General features: G+C 35.0%; 3 protein-coding genes across 4 annotated transcripts; 2 read left to right on the top strand and 1 right to left on the bottom strand.

The window, feature by feature from the left end:
* The first annotated feature begins 869 nt into the window (after positions 1–869).
* LOC120282308 lies at positions 870–4,129 on the top strand. 2 transcript variants are annotated; one of them, XM_039289090.1, is made up of 9 exons: positions 870–1,026; positions 1,339–1,567; positions 1,690–1,745; positions 2,080–2,116; positions 2,729–2,794; positions 3,164–3,268; positions 3,358–3,493; positions 3,586–3,662; positions 3,744–4,129. In XM_039289090.1, exons 1-9 carry the CDS (start codon positions 920–922, stop codon positions 3,807–3,809), a joined length of 879 nt encoding a protein of 292 aa, XP_039145024.1. In that variant the 5' UTR covers positions 870–919; the 3' UTR covers positions 3,810–4,129. The 2 variants fall into 2 exon arrangements, with proteins under 2 accessions (XP_039145024.1, XP_039145023.1); XM_039289089.1 differs by having other exon boundaries at positions 3,346–3,493; positions 3,744–4,127.
* A 66-nt stretch (positions 4,130–4,195) lies between these two features.
* On the bottom strand, positions 4,196–6,890 carry LOC120282310 (ylmG homolog protein 2, chloroplastic). The gene is made up of 3 exons (XM_039289091.1): positions 6,636–6,890; positions 5,878–6,077; positions 4,196–4,630 (listed from the first exon to the last, which is right to left on the bottom strand). Exons 1-3 carry the CDS (start codon positions 6,867–6,869, stop codon positions 4,363–4,365), a joined length of 702 nt encoding a protein of 233 aa, XP_039145025.1. The 5' UTR covers positions 6,870–6,890; the 3' UTR covers positions 4,196–4,362.
* Positions 6,891–9,631: 2,741 nt separating this feature from the next.
* LOC120282294 (copper-transporting ATPase PAA2, chloroplastic) lies at positions 9,632–19,111 on the top strand. The gene is made up of 17 exons (XM_039289071.1): positions 9,632–10,268; positions 10,733–10,810; positions 11,476–11,573; positions 11,679–11,732; positions 12,504–12,590; positions 13,712–13,876; positions 14,488–14,598; positions 15,514–15,582; positions 15,681–15,790; positions 16,494–16,599; positions 16,932–16,998; positions 17,169–17,248; positions 17,375–17,829; positions 18,057–18,231; positions 18,348–18,479; positions 18,622–18,772; positions 18,881–19,111. Exons 1-17 carry the CDS (start codon positions 9,665–9,667, stop codon positions 18,967–18,969), a joined length of 2,631 nt encoding a protein of 876 aa, XP_039145005.1. The 5' UTR covers positions 9,632–9,664; the 3' UTR covers positions 18,970–19,111.
* Positions 19,112–19,594: the final 483 nt, after the last annotated feature.

The following is a 19,594-nucleotide window of genomic DNA, read 5'->3' on the forward strand; positions in this document are numbered from 1 at the left end:
TATAACACGTTAATAATGATGTGAACAAATACCAGGACCAATAAATAATAGTAAAAAAATACTCAAAGCATTTATGTATTTTGTGGTAAATTACCATTGAATTACCAATGGCTACTAATATTATGTTCTCTATTCTTTCTATAAAATTTAAAAATATAATTTTTTTTTCATATATATAAATATTATTTTTATCATAACATACAAACAAAAGAAACAGTGAGATTGAGATTGCTCATAATTAGTTTGGCTTAATCTCAATTTTTTTTCCTGTGGGGGCGTTGCCGTGTTCTGAAATCTTTCTTATTCCCCACTTTATCCTCAGTACTATTTCATAATTACAAAAAAAATCTCCCTATTTTCAAAATTGAATCTGTAACCAACTAAGGGCAATTTTGTCTTTAGAAATGCAATAATTTTAGATAAGGAGTCAACCAATTAGCCACCATTAAGGACCAAGATATGAACATGTTTTTTTAACTATATACCCCTATAAAAACAAATTTTTGCAAAAACTTATCTAATTCCTAACCATTATCTCAGCACAAAATTCAAATTGCTAATACAGCCTCATAAAACTAAAAAATTGAGAGGCTTCATGTTTAATACTTTAAACCCTTGTCTATGTATTAAAAACTATATTTATATGGACTAGGTGAGGTCTAAACTTGTTTTTAATAAGGTTTTAAGTATTTTTTGAATTAGTTTGGATCTAATGTTAAAAAAAATATATTTATGGGGATCTATACGCGAAAATGGGTGCAAAATGAACTTTTGCAATATCCAGATTTTATAGGGATATATATGAAAAAAACCTAAAAGCGCAAAAGGATATATAGCAATGAATAGTAACGGAGAAGGCCGTTCCGGAGAGGCTTTTCTTCTCGCTTGGACCTCTTCCCATTGCTTCAGCTTGGTGATCATGGAGGCCATGCCCCTCTTCGCGAAGCCTTCTTCAACTCTCCGCTGTGTTCCGGTGCTCACTGTTGGCTTTCGTCCTCCTCCCATGTCGTCCGTCTGTTTTAAGAAGTGAGTGTTTCTTCAAATCCGAGAGAAATGTCTTTCTTGAATATTTAGTTTTGTGGAATCATTGTTTGATGTGATTCTTAATGGTTATTTTTAATGATTAGGTTTTGTTTAATGTGATTTGTCTTGTGTTAAAAGAATGATCTTTTTCCCCTTGTTCATGGGAAAGAAGGTGAATTTGATGTGGCGCCATTGGTTCAGAGTATGAATTTTTATGATTTTCCTTAAAATTGTGGAAATATAATGAGCGTATGGTTGTTGGATAAGTTAAAGTTTTCATTTTTATGGATGATTTCTTATTTGTTGTCCATGTAGATTGGAATTTTGCAGGAATGGGGATTCTACCGCTTCTTCTGATGAATTGAAAGGGTTAAACGGCACCAATGATGGCCTTCCAACAGCTCCTAACAATCAGAGTTCCACAAGTCCGCCCGATCTCCGGTTTGATAGATTGCAAGTGGCGGATGATCAGGTTGAATGTCAGTATAGAAGAATTTTTGGGAATTTTTTTGCAAGAGAGGTCCTCTTTGATGAAGAATATTGGGTGAGATTCTAATTCTCTCGAGATCTTTTGTTCTTGGATGAATTCGTGTTTGATTCTTGTTTCTATCATGGAAGTCAAACATATGTTAGGTTTGAGCTTTGATGAAGTTTCATCCATGACAGGTAGTAGCTATGTTAAGGGCAGAGTGCCAGTGGGAGGAAGACCGACCTGATGTGGGGTAATAACTTCTTTTCATCCTTTTTTCCCTTTGTCTTAGGATGTGTTTAGATTGAGAAAACTGTTTCCTTGTGTTTGTGATTGGATTGAGAAAACAAGATGGTGAACAAATTCAGGAAATCCATCTTTTTATATAAAGCTGTGCTTGGTTTGAGGTAGAAAGGAAGTCAAAGTTTTTAGTAAGATGCTTTTTCCTTATCTAATTCAAATACAAAACTTGTTTTTAATTCTTCTATTTCCCTGCAAAGAACACATCTATACTTTCATTTTCCCACTTCTATTTGCTCATTAAATAATGATAGTGATACTGATTTTGGATAATCTCTCTATTACAGCAATGTTCCATATCTTAAGACGCAATTTGCACAAAAGGTTAGTGTTGTTTTCTCATTGAGAAGCTATGATAATTTCAAAAGGCATCCAGTTTTCAGTTCATTGTTGAGTATAGAATTCTGGGTTTAAGTGGTACTAATGGGTATGATATATAGTTGCTTTGAGATGGAAAACTTTAATAGTTTAAATTGCCTTTTCCCTAAATTTCATCATTTTAGACTTAGGAAGAATTCCTTAATAAACAAACCTCTGTTTATTCTATTGGTTAAGATCATACCAATAATGCTTGTTATAAGAAAACAATCTCCTTAATCAGTTCTCATGCTTATTTACATTACATGCTTCAAATGATGGATTCCTGGTGAACAGACAAATTATACTTTTTCTTCAAGGCTGGTTTATTGAAATATACAGGTAGAAAACAGAAAGGGCGAATTTTGAAATCAGAATTTGTTTCAAGTAGCAAACAGTAATGAATACATGTGTTATTTTGGCTGTATTTCTCCATTATGTGGATGGCTTGCATTACTTAAATGAATAAACTTGTTATTCTATGAACAAATTAAATTTTCAAGCAATGATCTTTTTAAACTTTTTGAAGCTAAAACTGTCTAGTTGGCCTTGAATGGCTCCATGTTAATTCTTATACAGGTATTCAAAGCGATAAAGATGCAATGCACTAGTAAACTTGGTGAAAAACGCACCTGTGTTGTTGCGGTATGTTCAAGCCAACTCCACTGTTTTTCTATAAATGCTTTAATACTCACTTGACTTGCGTGCATTCAATCTGATGAAGGCAGACCTTACAGAATTACAGTTAGTGTGATCTTATCTACAAAAGTTGTTCTCAAGATTCTGTGGTATGGAATAATGAAGAACAGAAAGATGAGGGGACAGAGCTCCTATTAGAGCCATACATATCGATAGCGTGTTCTTAAAATCTACTCTGAGCTTTGTTTTCTTTTCCAGTGAATTATTCCAGTACACTATCAAGTTGCTTCTGTCTATTACATTGATAATAAATGCAAGCATGGTATTAAATGGAAGAAAGTGTTAGCTTCATAGTTTACCATCTGAATGTATCAGGTGAGAAGAAACCAAAGTAATGACAAACAAACAGTATTGAAAAGCATAGTTGGGACCCTGGACATAAGCATGAGGCGCCTCTTCTCTGGAGAAACCTTTCCTGGGGTATGTTTTGACATGAGCATCAGCTTCCTATTTGTTATGTGCTAATGCATGAATTTTGACTACCTATTTGATAACAGGAGATTGTAAAGCCCCCAGTTTTCGGCAGCAGAGCACCTGGACCAGGATATGGGTATATCGCAAACTTATATGTTCCTAAATCTGCACGCCGCCGAGGTGTTGCAAGCAACATGTTGCTTTTGGCTTTAGAAATAGCTAGATCAAACGGTAAAATCATTATAGTCAATGAAGGATTTGTCACATGAATAATTTGCGTATTACAAATAAGCATCAGATTAGAGCTGGTGTTATCTTTTCAGGTGCAAATGAGGTGTTTGTGCATGTGAATAAGTATAATGTGGTCGCTCGGCAACTGTACGAGAAGATTGGATTTCAGGTATTAGTCATCTTCAATCATATATATGGATCAAGATTTGTATTGTGAATTATAGATCAGATTTCCCTTGTGAATTCACAGATTGTAGAAGCAGCAGCACATTGCTTGTTAGTACAACATAATTACTTGATGCACCTAAAGATCTAATCTTTCATAGACACTGACGATCCGGATCATGCAGACATTAGAGTTGGCTAACAAAATTCTTTTGATTCAACGGCATTCGGTCACCAAACTAATGGCCACGAGAACGGACGAAAAGTGATCACAATTCTCCATTGTACAGTTGAAATCTCACGTACATACTGTTTTGATTTAAACTTAGAAAATTGCAAATTTACATTGGTTCTCCTACCATTTTACCCTTTTTTTTCAGATGTAAGATGGAGGGTATTATCATTTGTGAACATGCATATATAAGTTTAATTTTATTTATTGATCATCAAATTACTCGCATTCTTTATATAAAAATGCTGCAAATCAGGTTGGCTTGGATTGATGAATAATGACAAACTAAAGATTTCTGCTGTTGATATTAGAAAATAGAGAGGTCGAATGTATTCAAGAAAGAAGGCACAAACATTAGAATTTGTCAAATCTGAAATCACAAAAATTTAGTGCCAACTCCAACTCTATTAGCCAGACAAAAGTGGCCATTTTTACAGTAGACAACTTAGAATAGGGTCTTACAAACACATGACTAAACATTTTCAGAGTTCTTAGATCTCTTGCAGCTCACCCTTTTTATCCACATTTTCTGAGCTGAAGTGGGATTGAAAGGCATAGCCGGAGATGAAGAGACCCCTTGCTTAGATTCTGTTGCAGCTGGGAGTTCGGCAGGAAGTGCAGCAGCAGTGCTTTCAAATGCATTCAAGACGAGGAAGGCCAATATCGGTGAGAGGTCTAGTGTACCTCCAAGAGGCGGAATAATCCCCCGGAATATGTTCAAATAGGGATCACAAATAGTGCTGGTGAAAAGGGAAATGTTTAATTGATCAATGTTAGAGAAAGTCATTGACTTAGAAATAAAAACAAAGCTTCAGCTTTCAAGAAGTAAGAGCACAGAACATTGATGTAGTCATCTGAGCCATTTCCACTAGCGCAATCAATCAACCTTGCTAATAAATATAACAGTTTTATTGCTATCTAGAGAATTAGCATCAAAGCAAGATTTCATGCATTTTTTAGTTTGCATGGTTTTGCATGATTTAGAATCTTTCACACCCCTAGATATATGTTGCAATACTATTGTGATTATATCATGCAGTGGTTTACTAAGGTATTTGGTAATGAATAAATAGCTTTTTCAATGTGTACCAGATTTTCAGCAAATCTATGGGAATAATTGTGCATCAGTTTGGCCAAGACCTGTTTAGACATTTTTAATTTGCAAGATTAGGTAGTCACAACCATTTGTTTCATCAAGCATGTACCCATAAAGCAATAGATCTCATATGCTATATATTTTCAAATATGTAATCAAGATTCATATGTGTTCCAAAAGAGGACCAACAAAATCCTTGCTCAATAGAGTATCAATATAGTAACTAAAGAAATTAGTGACAATGACAATAGTCGAGCAATGAGATCGAATCAAGGCAATTGAACTATACAATAAATTTCAATTCTATTTAGCAAGTCACGAGAACTAATATGGAAAGCTAAAGTGTTCTCAAGCTGAAGACAGAAGATCAGTCTAAGATCCACAAATCACTCCATCTACCAATCCTAATTTGATGTGAGTTTGAAGATTTGCATCTCAAGAGATTACACAAACACACAACACTACCCTAGCTTTTAAATGAAGAGTTTATGGAATAGCAGAAATTTTTTGTCAAGTCTCACTTGAGGTTGACATGACATGTTAAAAAGTACATAAATGAGGCACAAAGGATGTCCAGATGTTGATGCTGCTGACAAGGGTATTCAGACATGGCAAATGATTCTGGTTCATAGCTTACATTGATCTTTTACCTAATGTATCAGTTACTTAGTAGGATAGCTGATCACTGAATTCAAGTGAACTTTAGTAACACCCTGGCAAGCTTGGTTCTTCCTTTACGGATTAAACCACACACACAGTACTTTCATCTATAACAAATTCGCTTTAAGCACACTGATTATCATGCATTTGATTAGATCTAGAGTTAACTTTCCATCCATTCTCAAAACCTGAAAACATATGAAGACAGCAGTGGTTGAACAGCAGGGATACCTGAGAGGGGCAACAATTGCTGGAGGAGAGTTGGGGAACCAGGTGAGCACCAGCCTCACAATCAGCAAGGAATTATATATGTTCAAGAAGTTAGTGATACCATTGGCCACCACCAGCCCTGCCACCGAGTCGCCTGGCAAGATGGCTGCGAAGTTGTGAGTAGCTATAGAGTTCTGCATCCTAAGGCTCCTCAAATGAACCTGCATTCAAAAATTACAATGCATATCAGGACAATAGTTCTGCAGACTCAGTCAAGGATGAATTCTATTTATAGCTTTTTTTATTTTTATTTTTTTTATTTTTTATTTTTTGGGAACAGATGCATGTGAAATTCTATAAAGTTGTCAACTTTGCATTAATTTCATAGTTCAAAGCAAGTCATAGGAAGTTCAGAAGACTCGCTCATGAACTTTTGGAGCAAATATGATAAAGCAGGCATCATTCTAGCTATAGAAAATTAAATAAGATCCGAGGAAAAATAGAAAAAAATTGATGACTTTGCATTCAAATATTCAATCCATATTTCATAGTAAAACTAGCAAGCAAAACTGGGTATTTTGGGAAGCTCAGAAGACCTCATTCATGAACTTTTGCAGCCCATATGATAAATTAGACATCAACGTAGAAAATCAGAGGAAAATAAGAAATTTAGGTTATCTTTTGTGGAACGCCATAACAACTCAAACAAATGGCTAACTTTTGGATTATTTCCGAAATATAACTCGAGATGATAATTTGAGAGAGGAATTCGGAGAAACCTGGAAGAAGCGCCGGGATTCGGATTGGAAGGAAAGGAGAGGCTTGATGAGCGGGTGCTCAGCAACGGCAAGAGCGCAGCGTTCGGCAGCGGAAACCAGTGTCGGAACCGTTCGTTGGAGAATAGGCAGTAGTGATTGCCTAGGCGGGCCGGAGCGGAGGCAGTCGCACGGAGCTCCACCGCCGGCGCCGGCGCCGTTGCTGCCGCTCCGAGGGGGCTCACTACTCCCGGCCATGGATCGAATGGTTTGGGTTCTCGCGGGCATCGGGGTGGATAACGTGTAGGGGTTTTCAAAGGCGTTCAATTTGATCAACGGTCTGGGATGCATCGTGATCTGGATTTCCTGATGGATCTTGTGATGGACGGTTAGATGGTGATTTCTCAAAGTTTTTATGTTAATTTCTTACATTAATATTTATACTTTAAATAGAATTTTTTTTTAAAAAAAATTAGCTTTACTTCCTCACTTTTCCCTTTTCAAAATTTTCAAATAAATATTATATTTACTTTTAATCGCATTTTAAATTTATTTATTATATATATTTTTAAATTAATTTTATTAAAATAAATAACAATACAAAACATGACATCACCAAAACCTCAATTCTATGCAATATTAAATAAAGTTTCAACCAAAATTTATAAACCCGGTGAGAGCATATTAGTCAGCGTTAAACTCTGCTCCTTACACGTGCACATCTCTGATTTACCCTTAAATGGGGGGTGCTTGTTGTCTATGTGTTAAAAAAAAATTTATAAATCCGGACATGGCTAGTGGATCTGACCAAATAAACCCAAAAACAAACTTAAGACAAGTTCAATTCAATAACAATCTTAAGACAAGTCGGATTCAATTGAAAACCCCTAATTTGAAAAAAACTTGGATTAAACTTGTGACCCAGCGGGTTTTTTTTTACCCGGTTTGCATTATTTTTTTTTGCTAGTTCAAAAAAAAAATATATATATATATGATTCCTTTATCTATTATGATCTATTTATTCATAGTTGTGAATACTCAAAGCTTAGCTGGTTAAGGCACCCTTATTAAGGCGGGTCTTGAGTCCCACTTGCTTGCAAGGATTTTTTATATAAATTTAATTTTTTTTTAATAGTAAAATTTCATGCTCCCATTAAAATGCATTGTTTTTTATTTTTATTTTATTTTAGAGTCATTTGGGGAAGCCGATAATGCAAACAATGATTCCGAAGACTTTGAATTAGAAAATATTCTTAATTATGAAATCATGCATGGGTTTAAGTTCAAAGATTTTTGTTTGACTCATTTCTATGACATGGTTGAAAATTTATATATATAAATGTCATGATTTATACAAATTATTAAAATATATAAAAAAAATAATATAAATGTGAATACTTTTATGTTTTATAGTTACAGATTTCATAGTCGTGTGTTCCATATTTATGTTTCTAATTTGTCGAGATTTGAACATGTTTATTTTTATGTTGTTGGTGTGCTTAAATATTTATTTATAAGACATAATTAAATAAATCTTTAAAAGTTATATTTAAAATTTTTCTATTCTTCAATATTAAAATATAAATTATATTATACATAAAAATTTGATCTAATTTAACCCAATTTAACCTCTCAATCCTTTGACCTTTGATCTTTTTGAATCAAAATCCTTTTGAAAACTTTAGCTCTAATATCCATCACTAGTTAAAGGGGAATTACAAAAATAACTGGGCTCTGAAAGGAAAACGGTGAAAAAAAAAAAAATCCTTTTAGAAGAAGATTATCTATTGTGGGTGACACTCAACTGGTATCATGTATACTAGTGGCAGTCAACCAGCATCATGGACAAGTAGCACACACGTGTGTGTATATATATATCTTTATTCAATTTTATATGGAATGTTTTTCATTAAAAAAAAAAAACCATACCACCTGTTATGTGAATGTACTGAATATAGAAACTGCGTTCACTGGCAAAAAAACACATAGTTATAACAAATATAAAAAAATTAATTTAATTAATGTAAAAAAGAAATATGATTAATGTGAAATTGAAATTAAACTATACATAATAAATATCAAATCTGCAAAATATATGATTTAATTAAATATAAAAATAAAGAACATAATGGAACTCAAGACTAAATAAACCATGTGATTTAAATCTAATTAACTCATAAGTGGACACATAATTAACGGAGTTTAAGAGCATGTTCTCGCCGCCCACGTTAACTCACCTAACCACATGGCATTCAATCCAATAAATAATACAACCGTCACACGTTTTACACGTGATCGAATTACATCTTGCGGTTCATATCGCGCCACGCACCCATCCGTACAACGTCGACCAAGGCAGCACGTACATAAGTAACATAACATTATTGGTTCGGATCTTGTCCTTGTTTTCAGATCCGATATCTTTTCAGTTTCGGAGTCGGATCCTTCATTAGTAGTTTTTTCTTTTTTTAAATTCGGCCTTTAAAAAATATGCATAAGTCTCTCTGTAGCAAGTGAGTCAGGACCTATGCGGACCTTGGGACCATTTACACATAACTATTATTAATACTTCAAAAAAAAAAATGTGAGCCCCAGATATTAATATATGAGACTCATATATTAATAATTTACTTCGTCATTAGTTTATTTATTTATTTTTTTATTAAAATGAGTAGTTAATTGCTAAAAAAAATATAAAAATGTACAAATTTCAGCGAAATAAATGGAGATGGAACTGCACGTATATATGAGTGATAAAATTACTCACATATAATTACTACTCACACTTTTATAATTCAAATTTTTTACTATTTGTGAGGATTTTAATGAGGCCCAATTATTAATAAATCAGTTGGTTATTCATTGATTTATTAGCTTAGCTGTTGGCAAGTTCACTGCAAATAAAGGTTACGTTACGTGATGAACTAAATCTTCCGGTTCGTTATCGGATCCGAAATCGGATCTAGTATGAATCCGACCCGCATCCGCAAACCATCATCTTTGGACTTTTTTAAGAGCTGGTCATCTTCTTCCATTGCTGCGGTTCCTCTCTAATGGCAGCTTCTCTTCTCCAACTACCGATTCCTCGAAACCCTAAGCTCAAATCTCAATGCATCGTCCCTCGATTCTGGACTCCTTCTGTCCTGCTTCCGTTCCATCGTCGGCGGCGCCATGTCGCATTTACTCCCCTCGCTCGCGCTGTGGAGATTGGCGTGCCCGCCGGAGAACCAAAACAACAGAATTCTCCCCCGTCGCCTTTGCTTCTCGAGGTGTCAGGTATGATGTGCGGCGCCTGCGCCGTCCGTGTCAAGACCATCTTGTCTGCGGATCCGCGTGTTGAGTCCGCCGTCGTCAACATGGTGACGGAAACCTCCGCTGTGAAGCTGAAGCCTGGGGTTTTGGATGGTGTGGATGTTGTTGGAGTGGCGGAGGAGCTGGCTGGGAGGCTCACGGAGATGGGGTTCCCGGCGAAGAGGAGGGGGATGGGGAATGGGGTTGGGGAGAGCGTGAAGAAGTGGAGGGAGATGAAGGCGAGGAAGGAGGAGTTGCTAGTGAAGAGCCGGAACAAGCTTGCGTTTGCCTGGACGCTGGTGGCGCTGTGTTGTGGGGCTCATGCTTCGCATCTCTTGCATTCCGTTGGGATTCACGTCGGTCATGGTACGTCTGATGACTTGTCTTGTTAAATGATTTGGCTCGGAATTCACTTCTTTTCTTTCTTTTTAATGCAAAGACTTGCTGATCTTGTGGTTGATTTTATCGCACATACCGATATGAGCATTTGATCTGTGCTTTGAGGGTCAAAATTAAGTGAATATTTTTTTCAAACAACAGAGAGTATTTGTGAGAAATCCAGAATAAGTTATGTGCTTGCGAAAATGATAATATTATTTGAAGGTCTTTTTCCCTAATCAATTCTGTGATATAAAATCCATTGCAGTGTAGTTTCTATATCCAGATTGTAAAGGAAGGGCATTGCCGTATCTGTGGAGAGTTGATTTGATCCCTGTTTACCAAACTTTTTTTATTATGCTTCAGAAGGACATAAGAGAACTGTCTTACCTGTATGCCATGCTTCTTCATTGGCTGTTGCTATTTTATTTGATTTGATTTGGTTGATGCAGGGTCTTTATGGGAGATATTGCAGAACCCATATTTTAAAGGTGGAGTTGCTATGTTATCGTTACTTGGACCTGGTAGAGGTATGTACAACTGCTTTGCTCTAGCTGACTTGTTTCGTGGATTTTTGTGTTAGATGGCTGATAGGAATTTAGTTGCTGAAAATAAATATGTAATATTAATATTAATAATATCAAGTCCAGCCAAATATTTGAACACCATTTTTCACTAAATATTAGGTTGGCCACCATCCTATTTTGTCATGCCCCCAAGTTGAAACAAAGATTTATAGTAACAAATAAAAGCTGAATTTGAAACCTTGTGGTATATATATTCGGCGAAATGCTATACGAAGTCACTGCTGAATATTTCTGAACTTCAATGTGTCCATTACTAAGCAAATCTCCAATTGTAAGTGAAAGCTTGATCCATTGCTCTCTCACTTAATTAATATCGATCAAAATAAATGTTTTTAGATTAAAAATTCACCTCTCTAATTAATGATAGGTGTTTAATAAAATTGATATATGTTATTAATATTAATTGTTAAATATATTTTTTAAAGTAAATAAATTTTTTAATAGAAGATTTGTTGGATAATCTTAGGGTGCTTGGTCAGTGCCATAGGGTAACCCCACAACCAAACAAACCCTAAAAGAATTCTGTATGTGCTTAAAAAATGATTTTACATGCTCATTTTCATATACATAAGCATTGAGAATTATTCCTTTCTGCGTGAACCTTTCAGATTTGCTGATAGATGGTCTTCGAGCATTCGTGAAGAGGTCACCAAATATGAACTCTCTTGTGGGATTTGGATCAATTGCTGCATTCCTGATTAGTGCAGTAAGTGGTTTTTATTGTTGACTTGGATTTAGATTCCGTATTAGCTTCCAAGTTGACTTCTTGTAGCCATGTTTCATCTATGGATTTGTGATTTTGTTGATGTAGGTTTCACTTTTGAACCCTGAGCTTCAGTGGGAAGAAACATTTTTTGATGAGCCGGTGTGTTGTTCAATTTCATTTTACTTGTAGTATTATCTTCTCCCATTTGTATGCTTTCACTCTGTAATATTCGTACATTTGATCATTAATAATTGAACCATATGTTCCATTAGTGAGTTTTGTGTGAGTGAACTACAATACAATATTACTATTTTATGGAAAAGCATCTAAATTTTTGTGCTCACTTCGTATCTCATTCAGTAGAAATAAGAACCTTTACTTGCTAAGGTTGTTTCTGGTCTTCTTTGTTGATGATCATATGCCTCATTTATCCATATATCTTCCAGATTATTAATATTAGTTTCTCCCTTTAGGTTAATTTTAAATTTTAGTTGAGCTTTGCCATTAGATTTTGTGGCATTTGATATTATTTCTCAAACTGGATTTCTATTACACTCAAGCTTCTAAAAGACAATGAGGATCGATGATCATATGTAGTCTGATATCGATTTCATTACTTAGCTTTTGTTGTTCATATTTTTATTTTCAAAATTTGAATATGGATTTTGTTTTTGTTTTTTAAGAGAGTGCAATCTGAATTGTTTCTTTTGCTTGCAGAAGTTTTAGCACAGAATTCTGTCATCATGTATGTTAGTGTAGGAACTCCACCCTATTTTTGTGTAGAACATCTATGAAATAGTGTTTATATAGCCTTTTCATCTGGCAAAAGCAGTTTATCTATGAAATATCAAATATGAATTGTCCCTATTTCTTGTAGAAGTTTAATATAAGAATTTCTCATTTTATCAAATTTCTTTTTGTAGTATGCAGGTCATGCTTCTTGGTTTTGTTCTTCTGGGGCGTGCTCTTGAAGAAAGGGCTAGGCTTAAAGCATCTAGTGATATGAATGAGCTCCTGGTAAGTTGACATTTCTTTTGACCTTTTGAGCCTGTTCTTTGTCTGGTGTTGTATTTTGGTAATTGACAAGTCTCACTTAAAATTGTTATATAAGGTTTCAGATCAAGTTTCTTGTTTTCTTTTCCGATGAATTTTTCCAAGGACAAGCGAAATCGATTAAACCACAAATTTTAGACAAGTATAAGATAATTATAGTAAATCAGTGGGTATAGTCTCTTGATTGTTGGATTGGGTTTCTCAAAGTTGGCTGTTAACCAAATTTCTATGTTTAATGACCAATCTATGGGCTGAGATTTAAGAAACTATCGGAAAGAGTGAAAATTACAAATGAATATTTGTGTGGTTTGACTTGCTTCATGTTTGGAGGTAGATGAACACATGCATCACTCTTTGAACTATGAATTTTTTCCCTGAATGATCAGAAAAAACTCTTAAAGAAGAAAATTTTGTTGAACATTCACTGATCATATTCCTTTAAGTTAAATTTCCATGCAAGAGTGACAAACCATGCAGTAACTTCACCTACAAAATGATGTGTTCTTGCTCAAAGAAATCCATCAATAACAACTAACTAGCCGTACTGAAAAAATGTTGTTTGTACATTATTATATTGTTAATCTCTAACCTTTAAAGTTCTTTCTGGGACATCATCCTATCTTTTCAATTATTGCAACTACAAATTGGAAATTCAAATTACCCCAATATTATTGTGAGTATGTCATTTAGAACATCCTCAGAAATTGTTAATGAAATTCATAATATTTGTTATAAGATAACATACTTCTACAGAGTCATGAAGTTGAAATGAATTGTAAAAAGGTATTGGTGGGTTCTGTACATGCAAAAATTGACTGTTATGAGTTTGTGGCATCAGTTTAAATTGCTTATCATGTACTTCTCAGTATTTTATTATTGAGAAACATTCACCCATAACTTCATAGATTTAGTAACACCCCACCAAACTGGCCAATGTGTGCACTGTTTGTTCTTATGGTATTGAATTTGTATTGCACACCATTGGTCCAGTATGATCAATGTGTTTATCATGCTGTTGTAGATTGTTCTTCCTGTGTTGATATGTCATTCATGTTTATAATCTCATTTGGTGAATATCTTTGCAGTCGTTGGTATCTTCTCAAGCAAGATTAGTGATTAGTTCATCAGATAATAGTCCTTCAGCTGATAGTGTGTTGAATGCCGATGCAATTACTATAGAAGTCCCTACTGATGACATCCGAGTTGGAGACTCAGTCATGGTTTTGCCTGGGGAAACTATTCCTGTTGATGTATGTCTCTTCCATACTCAGGGCCTTCTAACTGTGTTTTCTATCTATCATTTGATTTTATATTCAATTTTATTTCATTCATTTTTCCTTAATGGATAGTTGAAAATTATTAATTTTATTTACTTTAGTGATTGATTGCTTTCAATTCATTCTAGTCATGGGAAGCAACTATATGCAAAGAGAATATACTATTTTTAGGTTACTTTTTATCCAAAGTTTTCTACATTAACTTGTAAGCTAGATTGTGAATGAGGGGGATCTCATTTTATGGTTTGCTCTCCCAATATTTCTCATTGGTTGTTGCTAATGACTTTCTTTTTGCTGCCCTCCTGATATTTCTTGTTGGTTGTTGCTAATGACTTTCTTTGGTTTGGAGTAATTACATAAAAAACAATTCTTTGCCTAAAATGTTTTTGTTAAAACAAATTCATTATGTTTGTCAATATCTTGCAGCTATAGATGTAGAAATAACAATTGAGCTTGTAAAAAAAGCTAACAGATTGTTCAGCTTTTGTGTCTGCATAATTAGTCAGATAATTGACTTGTTCATTCATAAAAAAAAAAATTCTTGTTTTTTCGCTCTAAAACGTCTTTATCATGCATGTGTACAGGGTAAGGTTCTTGCAGGGAGAAGTGTTGTTGATGAATCAATGCTCACTGGGGAGTCTCTTCCAGTTTTCAAGGAAAGAGGTCTGCTTGTTTCTGCAGGAACAATAAACTGGGTAGGTTTTATTAATTTTCTGCTGCATGTTTTAAGTTGTTATACTCTTTGATAAACAATATGCATACCTCAATTTCCACTTCAAATCTTTTATGGTTTTCCTTTAAAATTATCTAACACGATTGTATGGTCTTCAAGCTAAAAAGCTACAATTACTTATTCAGGGGTAGTTAATTGGCTTGCCATAAAAGGTTTGGCATACATTCACTGGTATCATAATCTAGAACTACAACAGGAATAACGATCAACATTCAATCGTGGCATTGTGCGTTATAGTTCAATAAAACACTGCACAGATCACGTTAACATGATCTCCTGTATATGTTACTATGTTGCCAAACTCAGGTTAACATGATCTCCGTATATGTTACTATGTTGTCAAACTTGACCTTTGAATTTAGGAAGTTAGTTCTAATGAGCGGTTAAAATTTCAATGAGAATGAGTGTATCTAGAAAAAATAAAAGCTAATTGCCCACTGAAATTCTCTCCAAATTAATTTGGCTTTGTTCTTAATTTTTAATGATATTTACGTTATGCCTTTGGACTAGTGAGGGGAAGGTGTTGTTAGTGAAGTGCATGAATGGCTATTGCCCATTTATTGTGTTTGTTGTTTGGAACACTAGAGAATTATTCATGAGTAGATTTTGCCTAGTTATCGTGTTTGTTGTTAGGAACACTAGAGAATTATTCATGAATCAAGGATTGGCTGCACCTCAGTTTAGTTGTCATATTAGCTAAATTGGAGGTTCTGATGCTTTATCTTTAATGATTTGTATAGAGTCTAATATTCTGACAAGGGCAAGTTCTGTTGCGGTTTGGATAATCATGTATTTTGGGCAGTCTCAGACCAGATTGTTTTTTTATAACATTATATCTTAATTATTATTATTTTTTTAAAAAAAAATTGTATTGCAGGATGGTCCTTTGAGAATTGAGGCCTCCACAACTGGTGCTATGTCAACAATCGCTAAAATTATTCGCATGGTAGGAAATTAAGTTGTTTACAGTTATTGCTTGTGACTTAGTGTAAAATTGTGTTTTTCGGATGCGTTAAGATCTTTACATGTGTGTCCCTGTCATAGGTTGAGGATGCACAAGGACATGAAGCGCCTGTTCAAAGGCTTGCAGATTCTATTGCAGGTCCTTTTGTATACAGTGTGATGTCGTTATCAGCAGCAACATTTGCCTTTTGGTGGGTTTTCTTTATATTTTTATATTTTTTATTTTTAGATGGTGAAATTTTCTCAAAACATGTACAATCTCAATTTAAGATGCTAAAAAGTGTAAATTTGAGAAGCTGGCAAAGATCTTTTTCCAAAGTGTTTGAATGAATTGAATACAAGTGGGTACTTAGGAATTTCTTTGACTAAGGTATACCCACTTTATCTTTGGTTGAGAAGACTAGATGGCAACTTAAAGTTGATCACCCATATTTGCTGCGAAGGCAGGTCATGAATCATGATGGTTAGCACTCTACTTCAAATGTGGGAATAAAAAAATGGATTTAGCTAACAAATGAAAATAAGCCAGATGAAAATTCTGTTATACTTTATCGTGTTTATTTCTTTGGTTGTCATTTCATGAGTGAGAAAAGGTTGGTGAGCTTGCTAGAAATTTGAGGAAAATTTTTGAGGATAATAGGTGCACACTAAAGGAACATGTTTTACACAACATGACATATAGATTTGTAAAGCATTGTATGTTGTTGCAGGTGAATTAATTCACAAATGTAATAACCAGTTATTTTCTTATATTGAGATTCTTCCAGGACTTGTCTAAACTATTAGGAGGCTATCTGATTTTTTTGTGAAAGATAATTTTGTTAATGAGTGAGAGAGAGTTATATGGTGACTTGAAAATGTTGTGCACTCTGAGTCTTTGTTTTTTTTGCCTAGGTATTATATTGGTGTGAATATCTTTCCGGAGGTGTTGCTCAATGGCATTGCAGGACCTGATGGAAACTCATTGCTCTTAAGCTTAAAACTTTCCGTTGATGTACTGGTGAGTAGCAATTATCTAAATCTAAGACTGGTCACAATGAAGGGGTCTCTGGAATACACTGACCAAAATAAATTGCTAGTTCTTATAAAAATCCTCAAGATCCATTTCTGGCAATATTGTCTCATAAAATCTCTCTTATAAATCTTCTTTTGTTTAGAAACTGGGTAAATATTAATTTGCACAAGATTCATGCTATAACATGTTTTCTTCTCACTATTTATATTTGTTGTAGAAACACTATGCGCTTGAAATTGAATCCTTTAAAGGAATGCCACATATATCATAACTTTGTTCTTTAGGATTCTTTGAATTAATCTTTGTCTGTTCTCCAGGTTGTTTCCTGTCCTTGTGCTTTGGGGCTTGCTACTCCCACTGCTATCTTAGTTGGCACCTCCCTTGGTAACACACCAAATGTGCTTATAACACTTTATGTGGTTTATGATTTCTTCAGCTTGTATCAATTTACATTGCCTGCCATGTGCTGTTTGATTATTTCATCTGATGAGTTGCTTTCGACTTGATGCACCTTAATATTGAACCTCAGTGTTGTGTTTGTTGCATATGTTCAGGGGCTAAGCAAGGACTTCTCATAAGAGGGGGAGATGTATTGGAACGACTAGCGCAGATTGATCTTGTGGCACTAGACAAAGTAGCCATCTATCTCATTGGACTTTGTATTTGATTTGATGTGACTGGACTTAATACATCAAATAGCACATCCAACTCTGCTAACATGCTATGTTTCTTACGTTTTGACCTTTGCTTCATCCTCCAGACAGGGACCCTAACTGAAGGAAAACCTGCAGTTACCGGTGTTGCTTCATTGGCTTATGAAGAATCTGAAATTATTCGCCTTTCTGCTGCGGTGGAGAAAACAGCATCTCATCCAATTGCAAAGGCCATTCTACATGAAGCAGAGCTGATGCATTTAGAACTCCCTCCCACAAGAGGGCAATTGACAGAACCAGGTTTTGGTTGCTTAGCAGAAGTAGATGGATCTTTGGTTGCAGTTGGTACGAAGCACTGGGTTCATGAACGTTTTCAGCAAAAAATCACTCAATCTGAATTGTCAAATCTAGAAGATCATTTGGCATTCTTGTTTCCCGACCAGCTATCTTCATCAAACCATTTGAAGTCTGTTGTTTATGTTGGGCGTGAAGGAGATGGAATAATTGGTGCAATAGTACTATCTGATCCTTTACGGCATGATGCGCTGTCTACTGTACACAGGTGAGTTCCCACATGGTACAGGGTGCAATGCAATTCGAACCTGATAGTAGTATTCTTGTTTTCAATAAGTCCACTAGAGTGGATCAGGGAAATTGCTTAGTCTTTCCCATTTAAGGGTCAAATATCAAATGTATGGCACCTGTCTATTTCAATTAGTTCTTAAATTCAGTCTTCTAAACTTCATTGTTAGGTAAATGTATTCCTTTTTTTTTTCTTATGGATGAAAGGCTTCAGGAGAAGGGAATCGAAACATTCCTTTTATCAGGTGACCGTGAAGAGGCAGTAGCAAGTGTTGGTAAAATGGTTGGAATTCCAAAGCATAATATCAGTGCCTCTTTAACTCCACAGCATAAATCGGGTGCCATATCAAGTTTAAAAGCCAAGGGTCACCATGTTGCAATGGTATGCCAATTCATGCTATAAATGAGCAAGTTTACCACAGTATTCATAAAAATAAAGCTGATGCTTTTACAATTGGCCCTGACAAATGGTGCCTTGAATGAAAACTCGTGTATCAGGTTGGTGATGGTATAAATGATGCACCTTCCCTGGCACTTGCTGATGTTGGAATTGCTTTACAAATTGATGCAAAAGAGAATGCTGCATCAGATGCAGCTTCTGTTATTCTTTTGGGCAACAAACTATCACAGGTTTCTGCTTTCATGTTATAGTGTGTATTTTCATTATATAGCCAGGCATGCATGTGCAAATCTGCCTTTCTTCTGTATAAATTGAAGAAGTTGCAATTGCTGCATTGCCTTAACTTGTTTCTGTTTGATGTCTGGTTTGTAGATAGTTGATGCTCTAGGCCTTGCTCAAGCAACAATTGCCAAAGTTCATCAGAATCTGGCTTGGGCAATAGCATACAATCTAGTGGCCATCCCAATTGCTGCTGGGATACTACTTCCACAATTTGATTTTGCCATGACACCATCGCTTTCAGGTAACTTTTCAAAAAACTTCTTGAAAGTCATTAGATTACTAGATTGGTGAAGGGGGAAAACCATAGATCAGTGGATGAGATATCATTAAATTCAAATTTGTCATGCAGGTGGATTGATGGCCTTGAGCTCTGTCTTTGTTGTTACCAATTCTTTGCTCTTACAGAGGCAGGGGCCTTTGATGAAGGAAGAGAATTGACTTGTTGTATTCTCTACAAAGGTCTTTTTAATACTTGTGTTCCATTACCGCATATTTCTGTGTTTTTCATTAAATGCTTTTAATTGTTATACTATATTATTCTTCTTCCCAGTTCCTATATTTGCAGAACTATATTCAATAATGGATGCTTATATATACAACATATTTTAATGGTTTAGGATTTGTGTGATATGCATATAAGCCCTAAAACTACAACACTGAGCACATTTTAAGCCAGGGGAATTTTCAAAAGTTTTCATTTAGAGTTCCTTGCAAAAGATCTAGGGAAACGGTTGGGAGAAATTCAATGGTAACCAGTAAGAACATGAGTGGCTATTTTTCTGAGACTAGGACAAAGATTTGTAAACAATAAGTTCTACCATGAGAAGGAAGTTGAGGATTTGGCAAGGGTAGCAGTCCATATTTCTCATGAATAAGTATCTGGGCAACACAACTCAACTTAAAGTTTGTTATTCTGTGTGTGAGATGGAGTGTATATTCTCCATGTCAATCCAAATAATAAAGATAAACTTGAATGGAAAATTCGACGGCGCCCACAATTTGAATTAAAATAACCATATGAACGACAGATTAAGCAGAGCAAGCAAACAACATTACTCAAACT

The sequence above is a fragment of the Dioscorea cayenensis genome, chromosome 18 (assembly GCF_009730915.1).
Source record: "Dioscorea cayenensis subsp. rotundata cultivar TDr96_F1 chromosome 18, TDr96_F1_v2_PseudoChromosome.rev07_lg8_w22 25.fasta, whole genome shotgun sequence".
In the NCBI taxonomy this organism is placed as follows: Eukaryota; Viridiplantae; Streptophyta; class Magnoliopsida; order Dioscoreales; family Dioscoreaceae; genus Dioscorea; species Dioscorea cayenensis.

What these genes read in the sequence shown, in the direction of transcription:
- LOC120282310 (XM_039289091.1), bottom strand. Translation starts at nt 6,869, where the DNA reads ATGGCCGGGAGTAGTGAGCCCCCTCGGAGCGGCAGCAACGGCGCCGGC. An exon ending in AATCCCGGCGCTTCTTCCAG is followed by an intron (nt 6,078 to 6,635) that starts GTTTCTCCGAAT and finishes TTTTGAATGCAG; the next exon opens with GTTCATTTGAGGAGCCTTAG. An exon ending in GCAATTGTTGCCCCTCTCAG is followed by an intron (nt 4,631 to 5,877) that starts GTATCCCTGCTG and finishes CCTTTTCACCAG; the next exon opens with CACTATTTGTGATCCCTATT.
- LOC120282308 (XM_039289089.1), top strand. Translation starts at nt 920, where the DNA reads ATGGAGGCCATGCCCCTCTTCGCGAAGCCTTCTTCAACTCTCCGCTGT. An exon ending in TCTTTGATGAAGAATATTGG is followed by an intron (nt 1,568 to 1,689) that starts GTGAGATTCTAA and finishes CATCCATGACAG; the next exon opens with GTAGTAGCTATGTTAAGGGC. An exon ending in AGACGCAATTTGCACAAAAG is followed by an intron (nt 2,117 to 2,728) that starts GTTAGTGTTGTT and finishes ATTCTTATACAG; the next exon opens with GTATTCAAAGCGATAAAGAT.
- LOC120282294 (XM_039289071.1), top strand. Translation starts at nt 9,665, where the DNA reads ATGGCAGCTTCTCTTCTCCAACTACCGATTCCTCGAAACCCTAAGCTC. An exon ending in ATCTTGTGGCACTAGACAAA is followed by an intron (nt 17,249 to 17,374) that starts GTAGCCATCTAT and finishes TTCATCCTCCAG; the next exon opens with ACAGGGACCCTAACTGAAGG. An exon ending in GCGCTGTCTACTGTACACAG is followed by an intron (nt 17,830 to 18,056) that starts GTGAGTTCCCAC and finishes TATGGATGAAAG; the next exon opens with GCTTCAGGAGAAGGGAATCG.